The sequence below is a fragment of the Pseudorasbora parva genome, chromosome 13 (genome assembly GCF_024679245.1).
Source record: "Pseudorasbora parva isolate DD20220531a chromosome 13, ASM2467924v1, whole genome shotgun sequence".
NCBI lineage: Eukaryota > Metazoa > Chordata > Actinopteri > Cypriniformes > Gobionidae > Pseudorasbora > Pseudorasbora parva.
The window spans coordinates 21,624,413-21,642,891 of record NC_090184.1 but is presented as its reverse complement, the minus strand read 5'-3'; the positions used below and the strand labels follow the sequence as shown (position 1 = coordinate 21,642,891).

Below are 18,479 nucleotides of genomic sequence, written 5' to 3'. Positions count from 1 at the left end.
CTTGAACATTTTTAATTTTTTAAAAAGCTAAATATTACTTCAAATATTAAACATTAACAAAACAAATTGAGAAGGTAAGTAGAAGGTAACTGAAGTTTTAAACTAAGTAATGAAGAACAAATTAATTAATGAAAAAAATGGTCTTTTTTAACATAATGGGAGATCAGGCTGCATTGACAGCAAAAGCTGAGCAAGTCCAATGCTTTGACACAAAACTTTGCTTAATCTTTAAAAATTATTTAATTAATTAATAAAATGGTATCATCAATTGGTTGTTTTTAATTGTTAGTAAGTAACACATGAAGATGTATACTGTGAAGACATGAAGATGAAGATCTAAAAAGATAGATATACTGTGTATTTAATGAGAGGCTGTAAAGGGAAACTTTAACATCAGTATAAAAAGTATTTTCTAAATGCATGTTATAGATCTTATTGTGGACAATTAATCTGTGCATACATTGTTTGTAAAGCCAGTGCAAAGAACCAAGTCTGCGCCAATGTTACACTTGGATGTATGTCATCACTTCATCGCAGGTCAGAAGGGGATGCATTGCAAGCCTAAGTTGATCGTAGAACAAATGCCACCAATGGTCTCTAGGATCAAATTAGGCTTACGATGCTTTTGGGAAACACAGCCCAGGTCAGATTGTGTCAAAAGATCTTGGGTACGGGCCAGGTTCGGACTTCAGTTTAAAGCCTGTGCAGACCTCTACTCTGTACTGACCAGAGTATGTGAGCGGAGAGGACCAGCAGCAGTTTCCCCTCCACGCTCCATGCATTCAATAATCACTTCGCTCAAGGTTCACAATTTCTTGCTCCCCACTCCACTCCTTGCTCCCCGTTATCAGAAACACCGCTCCGTCTTCGCTCTGAGGAAATTTGCGTCTAACTGCTAAAGTATTTAAGTAAGCTCTGAAATATCACTATAAAGTTCGGTTTATGACCTGCATTATGTGGAAAAAAAAAAAATTAGGAGACTAGTTTCGTTTCAACATGGTTTATTGGAACATTAGTGTGCATTTTACCCACACTATATGCCAAACTTATAGGCTTTATCAGCATTAAAAGTTAAATATCATTGATGCTTTTTGCAGTGCAAATTTTGAAGTTTGAAATATGAACATTTTTATCAATTATTTTATCTACGGATCAATACAGATTTCTGCTCATTCAAAATCAGATAAAGATAACTGTAAGCAGGTAAGCACTACAAGATTACATGTGTTTGGAATGCATTAGAGAGAACGATTACGTGTGTATAAGCTGTTTAAAATGTGCTTTCACCAGTATGTAGAAGAAAAGAAAAAAAAATCCCTTAAACTTTAACATCCCGCTCGGCATCATCACCGTGATCCATCTGTATCAAGCTAGTTGTTTACTGTGTGAGTTCTGAACAATGCACTTTGCTTATTTAAATATTTTTGTTTCGAATCATTTCTACACATATTAGGCTACATATTTCTCATGTCTGTGAGGCAAGTAGCCTGCTGAGTTTCAGTTTATTTATGAGATGCGCTTCAGTTCATGAGCAATGAAAGCGATCGCTTCCGCGACCTGACGTCACAATTATAGTCTGCTATTAGCTTCTTATTTATTAAATACATGAAATTGGCCGAAGAAACCTTTATTAAAATTAAGAGACAATTTGTACAAACAATAGAAAGGCTTTTTATAAAACAAAACTTAATATTAACTAAATTATAACCACCAAAATCATTTCTGACCCACTCGCATCATAATTAGGGATGTTAACCGATGACCGTTTGACCGATGGTTGACCGCATCAACGTTAACCGGTCAAAGTTGTCGGTTAAAAAAAAAGTGATCTCTAAATTAGTCTATTATAGACCGTGGACTAAACGCTAGTACAGTTAGCCATCTCATTCCAAAATCTTTTTCTGTGAAGTGAACAAACCCTCACACTCAATTTTTCATAACTCGCCTGTTTGTACTTAATAAACCAATAAAAACATTTGGCGCGAGGTCACAGCGTTTGGGTTTGCACGCTCACAAGTTTTGCAAAAAGTAAACAGGCTAAAACACTCGAGGTTAGAGCCAGGGCAGACGACAGTATGAAGCGTCCATTTCGCGTAAGATGGGCTTACATTTGGAAATATATTACATCTACATTTCAGTGGTAACACATAAGGTGTTGATCATCATCTTTCTTTATTATTGTTAGCACTACCTCAAACTAAAGCGGCGTCTCTTCGGAGCTGTCATTTTCTTAAATGAGCGCGGCAATGTCTCAAATAAGCTTCTAACGCTAGACAAATGCCTTTATTTTCAACGTGATCACTGTGTACCCAAACCATTTCGAAACTAAGCTGTCATTTGTCCTCCGATTACAAACAAGCTCCTCGGTGCCGCGTTTGCGGGACTCATGTTTCATGCTGTAGGGGATTTTAAAAAAGTGACGTGAGTGGAAGAGAGGCGGCGGCACCGGGACAGTGTGTGTGTGAGAGCGGAGGGGCAGAGCGGCAGAGAGATGCGACAGAGTTGCAAAATTGCAGGCGCGGCTCGCGCCTGTTATTTCAAATAGCGCAGCATATCTTAAACTAATTGGTTAACCGGTTTCAACCAGCTAATGAGGCTCGGTGGTCGGTCAAGAAAATGTTTGGTTTTTGCCATCCCTAATCATAATCAGATGAAATTTACAATGGCTACAACAAGTATAGTAAGCTACAGATTTATGTCATGTCTGAGCTGGATTTGAGCGAACATCATTTTTACAGTGAGTGGTTCATGAGCCTGCGGATTATTTAGCTGAGTCGCACCGGCTTCTCCGCTTATTAGTCATTACAGGCTTGTTCTCTTCAGAACGGCCACGTATTTAAAAATGGTCGGGTTTAAATCGGGCTCGGGCTCATAATTACAGTTAATGCGTCGGGCGGTGCCGGTCTCTCAGGTGCACGGGCTCAGGTGGGTCGGGCTTAATTTTTTGAGCTGATCTAAGTTCTGGCTTATTCAACGAACTGTTGTTCTTGTGTGCATTCATCACTCACCTGAGTCACTAGGCAGAACCTCCACGCTCCACGCCTCGCTCGTTGTCTCAGAGATGGTAGAACCGTACGGGTCCAGAAGCACCGGCAAACACAGCAAGCTGCCCAGCGCGTTCTCAGCAGCCGCCCCTGAGAGGAGAACAGACACAAGGCTTGGTTGAAAATACTGATTTCTTGATTTTAATAGACTCTCATTTTGAGGATCCAATATTTATTCTTAAAAGTCACAAGAATCACATTTCATCTATGCTGTTTTCAGTTGGTGCATGAACAAACCTTTAAAGGGTCATGAAACCCCAAAACACTTTTTTTGAGATGTAAACAGATATGTATAGGCTGCACATCATTGAAAACACTAAGGGTACTCATTAATGGTATTCATATGTGAAAATAGTTATTTTTGCATTTTTCAGAGCGATTTCTGTCTTCCGGTTTGAAAAGCTTAGTCGGAGCAACGTCACAAATGATGACGTCGGCGCGGCCTTTTCGGCCCAAGTATGGGCTGCTGGGGACATGCTGACGTCGACCGCTCCGAGCGATTCTCGATATATATTCATGACATAAAGCTCATTCAGTCCAATCCCTGCGCTGTAGTATGCATACAAGATAATTTAGTTAATATGCATGAGACAGTCACTTCTGTCAGGCTCGTCTTACATCATTATTGTAGAGATATGGTGGGGAAGTTTTGGAAGCAGCGTGCGGAAAAGTCACGGAGGAAAGCTAGGCGTTGTGCTGATACGAAGTAACGTAAAGGGCGCCGAGCGAGCTGTAACCGGCGCCGTCTGTGAAAGCCTTTGCTACAAAGGCTCGGTAAAGTAAAATTCACCTGAGGAATCGTACGCCGAAACCTCCAAGCGTTGACTATGTCAGGAGTGCAAAATAACCAATCTGTAATCTGTAGGCTAATGAACAAAAGCCACGCCCTCTCCGTTTTATTTGTCGTCACAGCTATGCACTAAACCGCATGTGTTCGGGCTCTTAGTGAAACAGCGTGCTGCATATTTGGACAAATATAGATTTAGCTGCCGAGTGATAGACAGCGCGGATCGTCACGGCAACCCAGCGCGCGTCGCTCTGCTTCAGATGCGCGGTCGAGACTAGCCTCAAACCCCTTCGCTTTTACCCCGATCTAGAATTACACATCTCTATCACATCGCATGTTGGGTGGTTCACGTTCTCTTATCACGTCGGCGCGTTGTTCATCTTGCCAAACAGCGTGCATATTTGGACAAATATAGTTTTATCACGTTTGCAAAATATTTCGTCATGCAGAATAACATTTATTTTCATTTATCACTGAATTTTGCTGGTTTGAAGAGCTGAATGATTTGCGATCTCTGCTGCACGCCACTCATAGCTCTCTCATTCGCTGTACTCATCGCTCATTTAATCTCACTGTGGTAAACAATGCCAACGTGAACCAAGAAAATGTCTCAGAACCGCTGTAACTGCTGCTGTTGGTATCGCTAATCTAAATGCACCTACTGACACTCCCCTATTTATGCAAACCATTCCCTTTCCACACAATACCATCCCACCTTTTCACAATCACCACTCCCCTTTTAACAAGCCTTTTCAAATCGAAGGTGTGAAAAAACACTGTTGCAGCAGGGGGGTTTCATGACCCTTTAAAATAGTATTTGTAGTGTGCCACCCATCAAATAAATATCACAATAAGCTTTGTGCTTTGTTACTTTTGATGTGAAAAAGTCTTTGCTTTTAAATTAAATTATGTCCATTTTATTACGAAATTCAAACAATAAATAACATTTTGGCCTTCTTTATTTTTGAATGACAGATTGATGTAGCTTCTGTTGTAGCACCTCAGTTCAAGGTTTGTTGTAGCACCTCAGATTGTTGTAGCACCTCAGTTCAAGCACACATGAACTGATCATCTCTTTCACTTTGCTACCAGTTACAGCACAAAATAAAGTGTATGGTGAATAATACAATATAACTTACAGAAAAGTAGTGCATGTTTAATCTAGGTTGAAACGATTCATTGAGTAACTAGTTAATCGAATTTTAAAAAATCCTTGAGGCAAATTCATCCGCCTCAATGCTTTGTTTAGTCCATTTAACTACACATAGATGTTGCAGAAAGACATTTTTTGTGTAAGGACTCGGAGTATGCGTGGATTGCGGTTATATCCACGGTTCAGGTGGGTAAACGTCCCAAAAATTGCAGGTGGATGTTAGAAATCATTAATTTGTTGATTTTAATAAAGATGCAGAACTCTCATGTCACACTAAAACCCAATGAATGCGTGTCGTTCTTTAACTTTCGTTTTCAGCTCATGTCGAGATCAAGACCGCAATGCGAGAGAGAGAGAGAGCAGGCATCACCGCTGGTAATATCATTTAGTCTCGCTGTTTTTTAATTGAAGTCAGCTGTGTGTTGAGCATCAGGATGCGACGCTGAACATTTCATTTGCGGCAGTTCGCGCGTCAGCTGAGGAGATACGAGCAATTCCAAACACATGAACGCGATGGAGTTTGCAGCTTTGCACATGGATCACCGTCATTGTGATGTGTGTGAAATCTTTAATGAGACTTTATATATCCTACTTGATAATATCTTTGAAATGCACCTTACGTTCTCAACGCTAGGCACAACAAACATCAGAACAAGCTGTAACACGTGCGTGTGTGTGGATGATGAGCAGCGCTCGTGCTTTTAGAGCTCAGAGCTGCGTGCTTTCATTGATTTGTGTAATTTAAATATCACACTTTAATCATATTTATAGCTACTAACTTAAAACAAGTTGTGTTATGATGAATGATTAGCTCAAAATGTACATCTGCATGTGTGATGTACTTTATCTGAATTAAATACAAACATATCTCGCGTTTGATCACGTTCTAGCGGTTATTTCTCCGTGTGATGTATATAGGTTGTCGACCCTGGTTTAGATTAAGAAATGTAATCATTAGATGTTAATAAGTTTGTTTTTTTTGTTAAGCAACCTACTTCAGTGTAGCTAATATGTGACGATAACATCGCGCTTAACACAGAGGATTTGAATTTGTGACGATCGGGTGCGGGTGGATGGTGTTTTTAACAGCAGATTTGCTGACGTTAGAGCTGATCCGTGCATCTCCAGTATGCCCATCTCTACTCTTGTTCTTATTTCAAGTTACCCTCTCCAATATTTTTTTCTTCAGTAAAGGAGTAAATAAGACAGTAAAGGCTTCATGCCTGAACTGAAGCTGAAACATGAAAGTTAATAGGCATTAATTTTATTTATATTACTATTATTTTGTTTATTGGTTGTAGGTTTAGTTTTAGATTGAACTGTTTACCTTTTAAAGTAATTTGAAAAGATTTTTATATAATATAATATGGCAATTGTATGCATTAAAATTGTTTAGTTTCAGTTATTAATGTATGCAATTTCAGCAATAAAACTACATTTTTCTAAAACAAAGAAAACAAATTAGATGTTAATTTTAAGAAATTTTGTCTCGTCTCATATATTTAGTATTGCTTTTTAATAAAGAAAAAGCAATTATTATCCGATTAATCGATCGATTAAGTGCTAGATTAATTGATTACAAAAATAATCGATAGCTGCAGCCCTAGTTTAATCAGTGTATCAATCACAGAGCGACTTCAATAAAACAGCTTGTAAACAATGTCAAGTAACTTTGCCAATTACCTCTGAAAAGTCAATGACCACAGCTCTAAATTTAGCCAGAAAATGTGCACTAGAGCACTAAAACATATGCACTAAATTGCATATTCATTATATTTTTTTCTTAACCTGTTCTTCTATATTTAATGCATGTTGGAAGAGTTTTGACAGTCAACAAAAGATAAATAATCATTTCATTAGAAACAACTGGTCTACATCAGTGGTAGAAACATTATTATAGTTATGTACCAACTGACAGGATTCCCTGCATAGTTTACAGAATTAGTTGAGAGATGTTTTCCTTGAGAAAAATTGGCATTCTCTGTACCGGACTTATATCCAAATGAATCGTTATCAAATTGAAATTAAATTGAATCACATACTTTAGAACTGAAATTCTGAATTCTGAAATTTATGCCAGTGCCCAGCCCTACACATACAATAAACGCATGGATATGAGGCGTCTCTGATCTAAAGCAGCAAGTAGGCGGACTACGACAGGGATGGCCAAAGGTTAATTGCAGCCTCCCTCGCACACAGACGCAGACACACACATGCGGCATCATCAGGGTTGTGACTTTGAGGTGTGGATCGAGCCGAGCATCACTCATAACCTCATTACTCTCTCAACCAGCATCCCACACAGCGCCTCCTCTCTCCGAAACACTCCCAACAGGAGCTAACGCCTAACAAGGCAGAAGAATGGAGATGGAGAGCGGGAAGGGGGGAGTGAACAGCTATCATGGCGGGGGGGGTGCATGCAAGCATGCAGGGGCGTTTGATGGTCGGGCAGAAGCAGAGATCATGAGTGCTCCATATGAAGCTCTCTGCAGGTCACGTCTCCCCACATACGCACACATACATGCACACACAAGGGCAGGTTTGGTGGGCCTGTAGGAGAGCTTTCCCCCGCTGGCCCTGTTTACAGTGAGTGAGGCAGGGGCTCTGGGCCGCCCGTCTTTCAGGTGCATGATTAAATGAGTGGCACCCGCAGTAGTGAAACAATTAGAATTTCTGCCTCATTATCATGGTAATCTTATCAGTGGGATAATGAGGTATTAATGGATATTTAATGTGTATCTCATAACCCAATCCCTCGGAGAAAACACATAAGGAAATCGCTGTAAATTCACTTAATGATGGAAAAGTCCCCCAACGCCATATTCCGAGGAATGAAAAATGGAGGATGCAAATGAGAAGGAACCAAGGTCAATAAGACTGCAGGGACTGTGTGAATGTCAGAGAGAGGGAGGCGAGACAGAGAGAGAACACAGAAGACCAGGGAACAGAGTAAAAAGAAGGGGTGGAGGAGCAACTGAAAGACAGAGAAGGAGAAAAAGAGAGAGAGAGAGAGAGAGAGAGAGAGAGAGAGAGAGAGAGACAGGGAGACGGGGGGGGGGGGGGGGGTTGATGATGATGATCGAATTAAATGAAAAGTCTGGTTGTTCCGCACATCACTTTACATAATAGTTTTTTTGTCAAAACCTTTTAACTAAATTTTAACTCAATCCAGGAAAGCATGAACTAAAAATTGATAGGTGGAACAAATTCATTACCCTACATTTTCAATATTGGATTCAGATTTGTCTGTGTAAATCTAACAACATAAGGTTGTTGAGGTTGCAGAGACACCAGCAGCTTCAAATACCTGTTTGCTTTTTTTTTTCTTTTCTTTTTTTGCCATCCTTTCAATACAATCATTTTTTAGACCAAAACTTTCTGTAAGCCTCAGTAAGCCTTCCATAAAAATCAGGTTGTTCTCTTGTGCTGTAAATTACTCACAAATCATGCCTTTTGCATAACATTGCACCATTTCATGCTTTTCATCTTCAGAAAGATCTTTAAAAAACAAAAATCTGAATGTTTGTTGTACTTGCACTTACTAGGGCTCTACTATAGGGGACGGTACAACTGTTCAGCTAACCACAAGGTGGCAGTAATGGATTTACTGGCTTATATGCTAAATGGAACCTTCTCTCACTCCAAAATGTGTCAATGTGTCATTTGCACTTAAATCCTAAAAAAATACAATACAATAAAATTGGAAGAGAGAAAACATTATTATTTACAGTGATATGCACTCATACCTGCTATCTCCTGAAGTCTGTCCTCATCCATGTTGGGATCGAAGTCACTGCCCAGGACGTCAGTGCTCCAAGTCTCACTGACCGTCTCAGAAATGTCTCGATCATCCGTCAGGCCCATCATGTCCCGAATCTCAAACTTACGCAGTTTATCGTCCAAATTATCCTGTGTAGTGGCTACATAACCAAAAGTAATAACCAAGTTTTAAATCTTTAACCAAAAAGTTTGGTTACCCTTTATATGAAGGTGTCACTGTTAAAATGTAATTATATATTTAAGTACAGAGTAATATATATATAAACACTTATAGTATGTACTTACTATAAGGATAGGATTAAGGATTGGTTTGGTTTAGGTTTAGCTGTTTTAACACTAGTAAGTACATGTAACATATGTAACAAGGACATTGTAAAATAAAGTGTTACCAAAAGTTTTTGTATATGCGCTTTTTTTTGTTGCTGGGGAATTATTTGTGTGTGTGTGTGTGTGGGGGGGGGGGGGGGGGGGTCTGGTAATCCCTAAGTTATGGGGACAAAATGTCCCCACAAAGATGGCAATATCCGAAATCCTTGTCCTTGTGGGGACATTTTTAGGTCCCCATGAGGAAAACATCTTATAAATCACACAGAATAAGTTTTTTTGAGAAAGTAAAAATGCAGAATGTTTCCTGTGATTAGTAGGTTTAGGGGCAGGGGCAGTGTAGGGGGATAGAATGTACAGTTTGTACAGTATGAAATCCATTACGCCTATGGAAAGTCCCCATGAAACATGGAAAGACGACATGCGTGTGTGCGTGTGTGTGTGTGTAATACTCCAACACCAAATTCACCTTGTTCATGTTCCAGTAGCTGCAAGGCCTCTGCACCATTACTACCAGATGGCCCTGGTCCTCCTTCTGACACAGACTCCACCTCCAAGTCCAAAGAAGAAACTGAATTGGAGCGGTTAGATGGGCCTACAAACATGCCACACCATTATATTCACTAACATACTATTTAGATACTTAGTTTTATCCAACAGCACACTTCTTGCAAACTAAAGTTCTAACAAAAATACAAAACAGTAGTTAATTAACCAAAGGTCACTGACTAATGTTTATGTCTGGGTTGATTGTATAAAAAAAAAGGATAATAAAAATAAAAGTCTGCTATATTAATCTCTCTCTTCTACTCTTTTACAATTTTCTCTTTTCTCAAAGACCATAGGAAAAAAACAATGCCAGGTGGATATGGAACAGTTTATGTACAAGAGGACCATCTGCTGGTTGTCTGATGAAAACACACCCTCAGAAATTCCCTCCAGGTTGTCACTGCAAAGTGAGAAGCGCAGCGTTTTGTCAGGCTTGCCGTGCAGTTTGTTGTCATCGACAGGGGCATCTTGTCCACCATCTCCAAGATGCAAAGTCAAAACCTGCAGACACAGACACAACAATCTCATACCAATATCACCATCTATATAATCACTAGTGCTTGTTAACTACTATAACATTTGACTGCCACAGCTTCAGACCTCGTTTTCTGACATCATCCCAGGTATGGTCTGTTGTGAGGTTCCGAACGAGATGACTAGCACTTCCTCAGGTGTGACCTCCTGCAGAGACTCCTGGGAGCTAGCTTCAGTCTCACCCTCCTGGGCCATGTTGGATCGGCTTCGGCTGCGAGAACCTGCTGGGTGAGGAAGAAGAGGAATGGAGAGAAACTGTTAGGGTTAGAGGAGAGCAAGCTTGCAAAATATGTTAGCAGAAGCCTAAAACGCTTCAAAAGCACTAGCACTCATAAATGCTCCAAGACATCTCTAAACAAATTGCAAAAATAACACATGCAGAGTGAACAAACGAATCTGATAAAGTTCATACTGCTTAGAAAATTTTGAATGTCCACTTGTATGGATGATAAAACCTCTTCTTTGTATTTCTTTTTTTGAGAAACTTTTTGCACAGGATTGGTAAAAAAAAAAAAAATGGAAACAACGCAAACAAATCCACTGGAAAAAAAAGCTATTGTAGAATATGCTTCAGGTACATCTTACCAAATTTATGACGCTCATAAACAGTTTTGCTTGTCTGAGCAACTACAACTACATTTACATCGCTAGGGGCAAGTAATGCAGCCTGGATGTGTTACAGCGAGAATTGAAATGAATAGCAGGGACACACACGGCAGACACAGCGAGCACTGTCAAAGCATGGGTGAAGAGGTGAGAAGCTGTGTGTGGACGGGGGTATTTGTACATGTCGGTCACGGTAGAGCAGCAGTGTTACCCACCAAACGGGGTTACTAAGGGTATATGAGCGGACAGGGCAGTGGCAGAGGGCTCCCAACACGTTATGGCTGCCAACTGTTGTCCTGATGATCATTGGCAGCAAGGCAAGAAAAAAAGGTGGAAAAGACAGAAGGGGGAAATCAGAGAGTTGGTGGATAAGATAAACAGTGTGTAAAAGATCAGTAAATGAGTGTAAAGCAAACACTAGTAAATGACCAGTAGACCATCAATTAATGTCCATGTCTGGTCGGTTGCACAGAAGAGAAATTAGCTCTGTTCCAAAATGCTTATGCCTCCTATGCTCAAAATTAATTTCAATATATTTTGAACAGAATAGATTATTGCTACGATAACAGTGGTATGCTTAATGCAAATAAATAAATAAATAAATAAAATACACACAATGGCCCTCATTTATCAAAAACGCGTACACCAAAATTCCAGCGTACACCTTGCGTACACCCAAAACCACAGTGACTTTGAGATTTATCAATATGGACGTTAGTGTACAGCACGCTCAAATCCTATGCCAGCTCAGGAGGTGGTGTATGCACATTTTGAGTTAGGAATAGAAAAAAATATTCCTAACACCACAAAACACACTGACAAAGATATGCTATATTATGACCCACTGTAAAAAACAACAACAACATAGTAATTATAAACTTCAGTGTTTGTTTTTGTGCAACATGGACTTCAATGTTTAATTTGTGTGACTTTACCAAAGCATCTGATATGTAGGCATATGTATTCCTCCAGTTGCGAGCCTGTACACTTTACCTGACGTTTCAGGGTTAGGTCCGGCAGCTGCGCACGGACTGGGACAGAAAATAATTCAGACTGAGAAAATAATAAAAATTACACTCTTCTTCTTTTAAATAATAATAATAATAATAATAATAATAATAATAATAATAATAATAATAATAATAATAATAATAATAATAATAATAAATAATAACAACATTTTTCTTCTAAATAACAAAAAATGTCATTAATAATAAAAATTATAAATAAGGAGAAGAAGAAGAATCTTACAAATTGTCATGCAATTATTAATGTGAATGAATGGTTTTCCACATCACATCATCACTATTGTATACCCCAATAGATGTGCCGTGATCCGAAATTAAATGCTAATTGTTTCAAAACGTGTGCTGTAAAATAATGCATTGTGATAGGTTATTTCTCATTCAAACAGCTATTTAAACTGCTGGAGTGCACTTCTCAACCCCCACAGTATTAACAATACTCGTAATTTGGGTCCATATTTTGTTATTGTGGGCGCCTTTAATCCCACTCTTTAAACTCCCAAATAAAACAATTTCATATTTTTCCACTTCCCTGGTGATGGTCTTGATTGGCGCGTCTCAATCATCTCACTAGTCAGGGCACTGATCAGGGAGTCAGCCCATTGACTTATGTCCTAATCAGTTCCCTGACTAGTGGACTAGTGAGATGATTGAGCGCGCCCGATCTCCACGTCGGAGAAGTTTCGCTTCTTTGCCGTCTTCCGTGTGTCCATGGCGTAAAATGAGGGCGTGGGGAGGCGGAAACTTGAATATATAGGGGCGTGTTATTTTAATGGCGATCGTTTTCAGCAGCGGCATTTATCAAGGGCAGGTATTGCGTACACAGCTTCATAAATCAGGCGGTGAGATGAGTGTAAGCATAATCTTATGCCAACAAATACGCCCGTTTCTACGCAAGATTGATAAATGAGGGCCACTGTGACCCTCAACCACAAAAACAGTTGTATGGGTATATTTGTGAGTCTAAATGATCAGGGTTATTCCACCAAATATTGATTTCTGAACTCTTCCCAAGTTAAAACATTAGTATTGTGTTGTTTAAAAATGAATATGAACTTATTTTCTTTCCATTATTCGAGGTCTGCATCTTTTTTTGTTATTTTGACCATTTGTTGCTTTTGGCGCACAAATGCTCTAAATTACAATATTTTTATTTGGAATTTTGGAAAAATGTTGTCAGTAGTTTATATAATAAAACAAAAATATTAATTTTAGCCAAACACATAGATATAAATAGTAAAACCAGAGAAACTGATAATTTTGCAGTGGTCTCAATTTTTTTTCAGCGCTGTATTAGGTAAAGTTGTTTCATTGATTGAAATGCATTTATTATATTAAAAAAGATATATATATATATATAATTTTAAATCAACATTTCTCTGACATTTGCAAATAGTAATACAATATAATTTATTACAAAAAACAAGTGTGTATCTACCTAGAAACTGCCATATGAATAACCAGTTTAAGATTTAAGTTTCACATCCTTAAGTACAAAAAACTTGCTTTCAAAATGAACATCACTGAAAGTAATCATACGTACGGTATAGTTCAATAAGTGAGTCAGACGTTAATTCAGTAGGTTTCATTAAATTAAATAATAGATTCCATATTATTATTATTTTTTAACAATTTATTAAAAGAACCAGCTCAAACGAGTAATTTATTCTTGAATCAGATTCTAGTGGACTGCACTTTCTGTAATAAGAGGGTTAGTCTTGAAAATATCGGCAGCAACCAACATGCAGTAAATTTAATGTAGATGAAATACCAATGGGGAGTCTGTTCTTCTTGTTGGCGGGTGTGGTAGCTGGGGAGAGCTGGGGCGTGTTAGAGGGCGTGAGCTCCAGACTGTTGCTCTTTGTCGTGCGGGACTGAGGTACATTGGCTATTAGGGTTTCCAGAGCCAGGTGGTCTTCTTCTCTGAGCTGATCGCCTGCAGTGACACTACGCACAAAGTCCACCTGAACACAGACATAAGGTTTAAGAGACATTTTTAATTTGGTACAAACATACTAGCAAACAATCACTCAACATTGCTATCCGATGATTTCTTTGCATCAATATCCTGTAAAATAAGGATGTACGGTGAGCTTTCTTTATGTCTTCAGGTAATTTTTTAACTCACTCTTAATCAGTGCTGGTAATTAATGCAGGTGGGCCTCATTATTCAGCTATCATCATTAGTGAATTTCAAACAGTGAGTCTAATGCAATAACAGCATAGGAGTCGGCCTAATTGGCTCTGTAAATGACAGTGTGATGATGAACATCTTGCTGCTCATGCTGAGAAGAAAAACAGGGAAATGGAGGGTTATTGGCTCTTGGCAGGGTTGGGCAGGAAGAGTTAAAGCATTATGACTGTACAAGTATGCAGCATGACTGTTACTGCTTTACTGACGTGACGGGTTTGGGCCTGTCTGCTTTACCTTCTTTTAAAAGCTCAACAGAACAATTCATATTTCATTGATCTGAGTCTCATGTGAGACTAGAGTAAAAGTACTGTAATATGGGCTCTCAAATTAATAAAAAAAAGTGATTATTTTAAATTAGTTACTGTGATCAAATAAACTGCAAATTACTGCACATCAATATTATGTAAAAGCTCTCAAAAGAGGACAATTCAATGCTTTACTCATCTGCTTCAATAATCTAACATCTTTGAATTGTCACTACAAAAAAGTGGCTTTAGAAGTCAATAAATAATTTGCTTTATTTCCATATCATTATCCTAAGCTAGCCACAGGCATACAGTCCAACAGACAACAGAAATCCACTGTGCAACCAATCTGTCAGTGTTAATGTTCGAGTGTGCTTATTTACATGCATGTCAGAGGACATGATTGTAAACGGTGGATTAGTATGTGAATATGGCAATGTTTAGGATACCCCTATGTCTGCTAAACTAAGAAGACTGTTTTTAGAACAGTGAACAGAGCTGTTCAGAAAAATGTCTAACCTTTTCTAAAGCCATAATATATTAGCCAAGAAAAGGATGTGAAACTGCATAAGTCTTATATAATGAGTCAAAGTGCAACTTGTAGACTGTGTTTTAGAGGAATATCATTTCATTGCAACCATGTGAACAGCCCATTTCGCTCATTTGTACTTTTGATGATGTAATCATAAAAAGTCAGCTGACGTTAAGGTCCTTCCACACATCTCATTCTTCATTACATACCAGAGCTAAAAGCTGATTATGAGTCATGAAAACCACTGTCCGTGAGAGGCCCTCCAGTAAATTCATTGACGACATGGGGGGAGTCTCCACAGCTCTTCCACCAATGACGACATCCAAAAAGGCAGCAACACACGTCTGAAAAGACCAAAGTGTTAACTGCAGTTAGCAAAACAAAAAAAGACTTGGAACATGTTAATTAACTATTAAACATTTTCTGATAATGTTTGAAATAGTATACTAGCACTGCACTACTCATATTGCATAACGGGCACGTATATACTGTGTGCAGCATGCTAATCTTCTGTATACGGAATACCCAGATGGCATTTGCTAATCTGTGACTTGAACTTTAAAATAAAGGAATATTAATTTTGGTGGTCAAATCATTTAGAGAATTGTGAAATTTCACAGGTGTTGGTTTCAAATATTGTGACCCTATTATAATGTAAACTGGCCAGTTTGCAATATGCTTAATAGATATAGTTTCAGAATCAGAGACAAAGAAGCTTCATATTTTGGAATTCTTACCTTATCAAACTTTGATAAACTGCTTTTACGTCGAGGATCTCCATCATCTGCATCAGACATGGCTAATTGTTGCAATAACTGCCCCACCTAAATCATCAAATTAGATTTTATTTTTCCAAATACATTCATAACACAGACAGACATGAATCATACTAAATATTTGTTAGAACAAGCATTTTATTTTAGAAAATAAACTTAAACCAGTGTTTCTCGTATTGTCGCAGAATCTACAGCCTCACAGCAAAAAATACTTTTTAACACATACATAAATACATAAGGTTTTTATACCGGTGATGTCAAAGCTGAAGCATTATTTTCAGCATTATTATACCAATGTCTAATATGCTTATTTGGTTTAATGTTTTGTTTTAATAAATATTTGAATGCGTTTTTAAATACCATATACCTATACCATTCAAAAGCATGTGTTGTGAATGTGTAAATTCAAATCTGTAATACTGTTATATGGTCAACCCTCTACAATGTGAGTAAATCACTTGCATATGCAAGTAAATCTTCACTCTGGGAGAGTAAATAATTTCTATAATTAGCCATTGGCTAATTAATGCTTAGATTTTAATCCCCAGGGTATTTGGTAAGAGGCTAATTATAAGTTTAGCATAGATATATTTTCTGATCACTTAAGAGTTTCACTCTCTGTCAAATGATCTGTACTATTTCAATTCAGCTCAATGGGTGCGCTGTATGTGACGAACCGTAAACTAGTGTGAAGGCGAAACGGCTATGCTGAGAGCACTGTGTTTCTCGCACACATGCAAAGAGAGAACGTGAGCCAGTGAGTCTTATATAGCACGCAGAATCGACACACTACATATAACAGATATTCTATGTTGTATTGCCCTGTCAAAATAAGTTCATTTTGGAAAATATTTAGCTTTTAAGCAGAACAGTTTCTCAACGCAAATGGATATCTCATTGGCTGGAGCTCATGACATCTATTACATCCCTATTATAAGTTCAGCAAATCAGTTTGAGTGAATGCAGACAACGTGATTAATATTCATCAATATGTGTGCTGTATATATTATTAGTAGTAGAATTAAAAGTAGTATTGTTATCTTTTAATAATAATTACTACTACCTTTTTTTATATATAGAAACACTTCTTATCTTAAGCACCACCACCAGTTCTAAGTTCAGCTAAAATGGCATATGCATTCATGCATGGTTACCAGGTTTTAGTGAATCACCAAGTAAGTTCTATCATTAATAATATATAATGCTTGATTGACTAATGTTAACTGACTGACGTTAAAAAGCTGTGCCATTTTACAAAGATCATAAATATATTAAAAACAAATGTACTAGCTAATGCCGATTCTATTGCCGATTGCGATTCTATAGTGCATAGCGGATTGACTGTCCACATCTTAACTACCTGAAGTAATTACATTAGATTTGTTTAGTGAAATAATCATAGTAATGCAAAACTATTATCCTCTACCTGCATGAGGTTGAAACGAGCCACCTCATTGATGGGTGCATCTGAGATGATGCCGTACTGTTCAGGGTTGACAATGGCTGGACAGATGAAGCAGGTGAGCAGCAAGTCAGTGCACATCGTCCTCACCTCCCCGACCTCTAACCTCTCCACCCGTGCCAGCGTCTTATACATCTGAGAAACAATCCAACGCAGACTCTGTGGGAAGCAATAGGTGTTCTGCTTCAGGTAGCCGATAAAGGTGTTGACCAGGGCCACGAGCTTGGCCTCATTGGCCTCCACCTCTGCCTGAACTTTTCTGCGGTACTCATCTGTGCCTTTCTCCCCAAACAGGCGCTCCTGCTGGGTCGGAGTAAAGCGCTCTATCAGTTTGGCTGGATCTGTCTCTAGATGGTCCTCGTCCTCCACCAGTAGCTGCATGATGGGCTCATGAAGAGTAGCAGTGAGAAAAAGCTTAGCTGAAAACAGGCCCTCAGAGAAGAGTTTGAAGAGGATGCTGAAGGCACACGTGCCTCTACGTAACAGGCGACGAGGGTTGTCACTCTCCTTTAGTTCAAATTCCACCAAATAACGCAGCACCTGGTCAGAATAGGAGAGCACAAATAAAGTTACAGTATATAAATTATAAAGTCAATAAAAAAAAATACAATTGAAAATAAATACATACACATAAATACATACACCAAAGATGCGCAAGACAGAATCACTCGCTTCCTTCAAAAGACCAGAGTAAAAACTCTGACCAGAGTAAAATCACTTGCATGAGCACTTAATCTTATCATAACAAATAAAACAATTCTAACCCTTCCTCCTCTTTTTTTCTCTTTTCCCTCCCTTTTCTGGTTTCTTTTACTCTAAGAAATATCCACATCTTTTTATTTGGGGCACTTTTTGCATTTCTTCACCTCTTCATGACAGATCGCTTCATGTACTCCTCAGTTGTAAGTCACTTTAGATAAAAGCGTCTGCTAAATGCATGAATGGAAATGTACATAAAAATAAAAAATACATCATAAATCAAAAACATATATACACATATATGGCTAATGAGTAGTACACAAAAATACATTTTATTAACTATTAAAAAAAACACATTCAAGTCCTTTGGTACAACTGCAGATCACTACAAACATCTATATCCATTTTACCTGCAGAAGGTAGCTTTCATCCTCTTGCATGATGCAGTTTCCATAGAGTGAGGTGAAGACTGTGTGTATGACCCCCTGCGTGTGCTCATGACTGAGTCTCTCTCCTGCCACCAGACAGGATGCCACCAATCGCGGGTTCTCCCTCAACCGGCCCAAGAACTCCCCATAGATGCTCTCCTGAAAGCCCAGTGTCTTATAACCATCCACAAACTGTGTGTCCTCCAGAAACTTGGCATGCTGACAACATTCCGCAGGAGAGGCCTCCACACTGGAAAGGAAAGGAACACATTCAGAGATGTGGATCGCAGAAAACCATGTAATTAAATCTGATCATGCTGGAGATGCATTGGAATGAATGT

General features: G+C 38.6%; 2 protein-coding genes across 7 annotated transcripts in view; one reads left to right on the top strand and one right to left on the bottom strand.

The window, feature by feature from the left end:
- Positions 1-18,479, bottom strand: part of gapvd1 (GTPase activating protein and VPS9 domains 1) — a 65,002-nt gene that overhangs the window by 19,253 nt on the left and 27,270 nt on the right. For 3 of the 6 annotated variants that reach the window (XM_067413469.1, XM_067413470.1, XM_067413472.1), the window contains exons 3-13: positions 18,121-18,388; positions 16,976-17,551; positions 15,511-15,597; positions 14,983-15,117; positions 13,574-13,766; positions 10,993-11,073; positions 10,238-10,392; positions 10,012-10,138; positions 9,558-9,683; positions 8,731-8,904; positions 3,009-3,134 (exon numbers count right to left, since the gene is read on the bottom strand). In XM_067413469.1, coding sequence (XP_067269570.1) covers positions 3,009-3,134; positions 8,731-8,904; positions 9,558-9,683; positions 10,012-10,138; positions 10,238-10,392; positions 10,993-11,073; positions 13,574-13,766; positions 14,983-15,117; positions 15,511-15,597; positions 16,976-17,551; positions 18,121-18,388 — 2,048 coding nt within the window. Of the gene's footprint in view, positions 1-3,008; positions 3,135-8,730; positions 8,905-9,557; positions 9,684-10,011; positions 10,139-10,237; positions 10,396-10,992; positions 11,074-13,573; positions 13,767-14,982; positions 15,118-15,510; positions 15,598-16,975; positions 17,552-18,120; positions 18,389-18,479 lie in introns of all 6 variants that reach the window. The other 3 variants (XM_067413474.1, XM_067413475.1, XM_067413471.1) reach the window with 2 other exon arrangements.
- The window catches only part of LOC137038685 (zinc finger protein 155-like), a 110,727-nt gene continuing 100,110 nt past the window's right edge, over positions 7,863-18,479 (top strand). The window contains exon 1 of the mRNA XM_067413481.1: positions 7,863-7,866. The gene's annotated coding sequence lies outside the window, so the exon portion shown is untranslated. The remainder of the gene's footprint in view (positions 7,867-18,479) is intronic.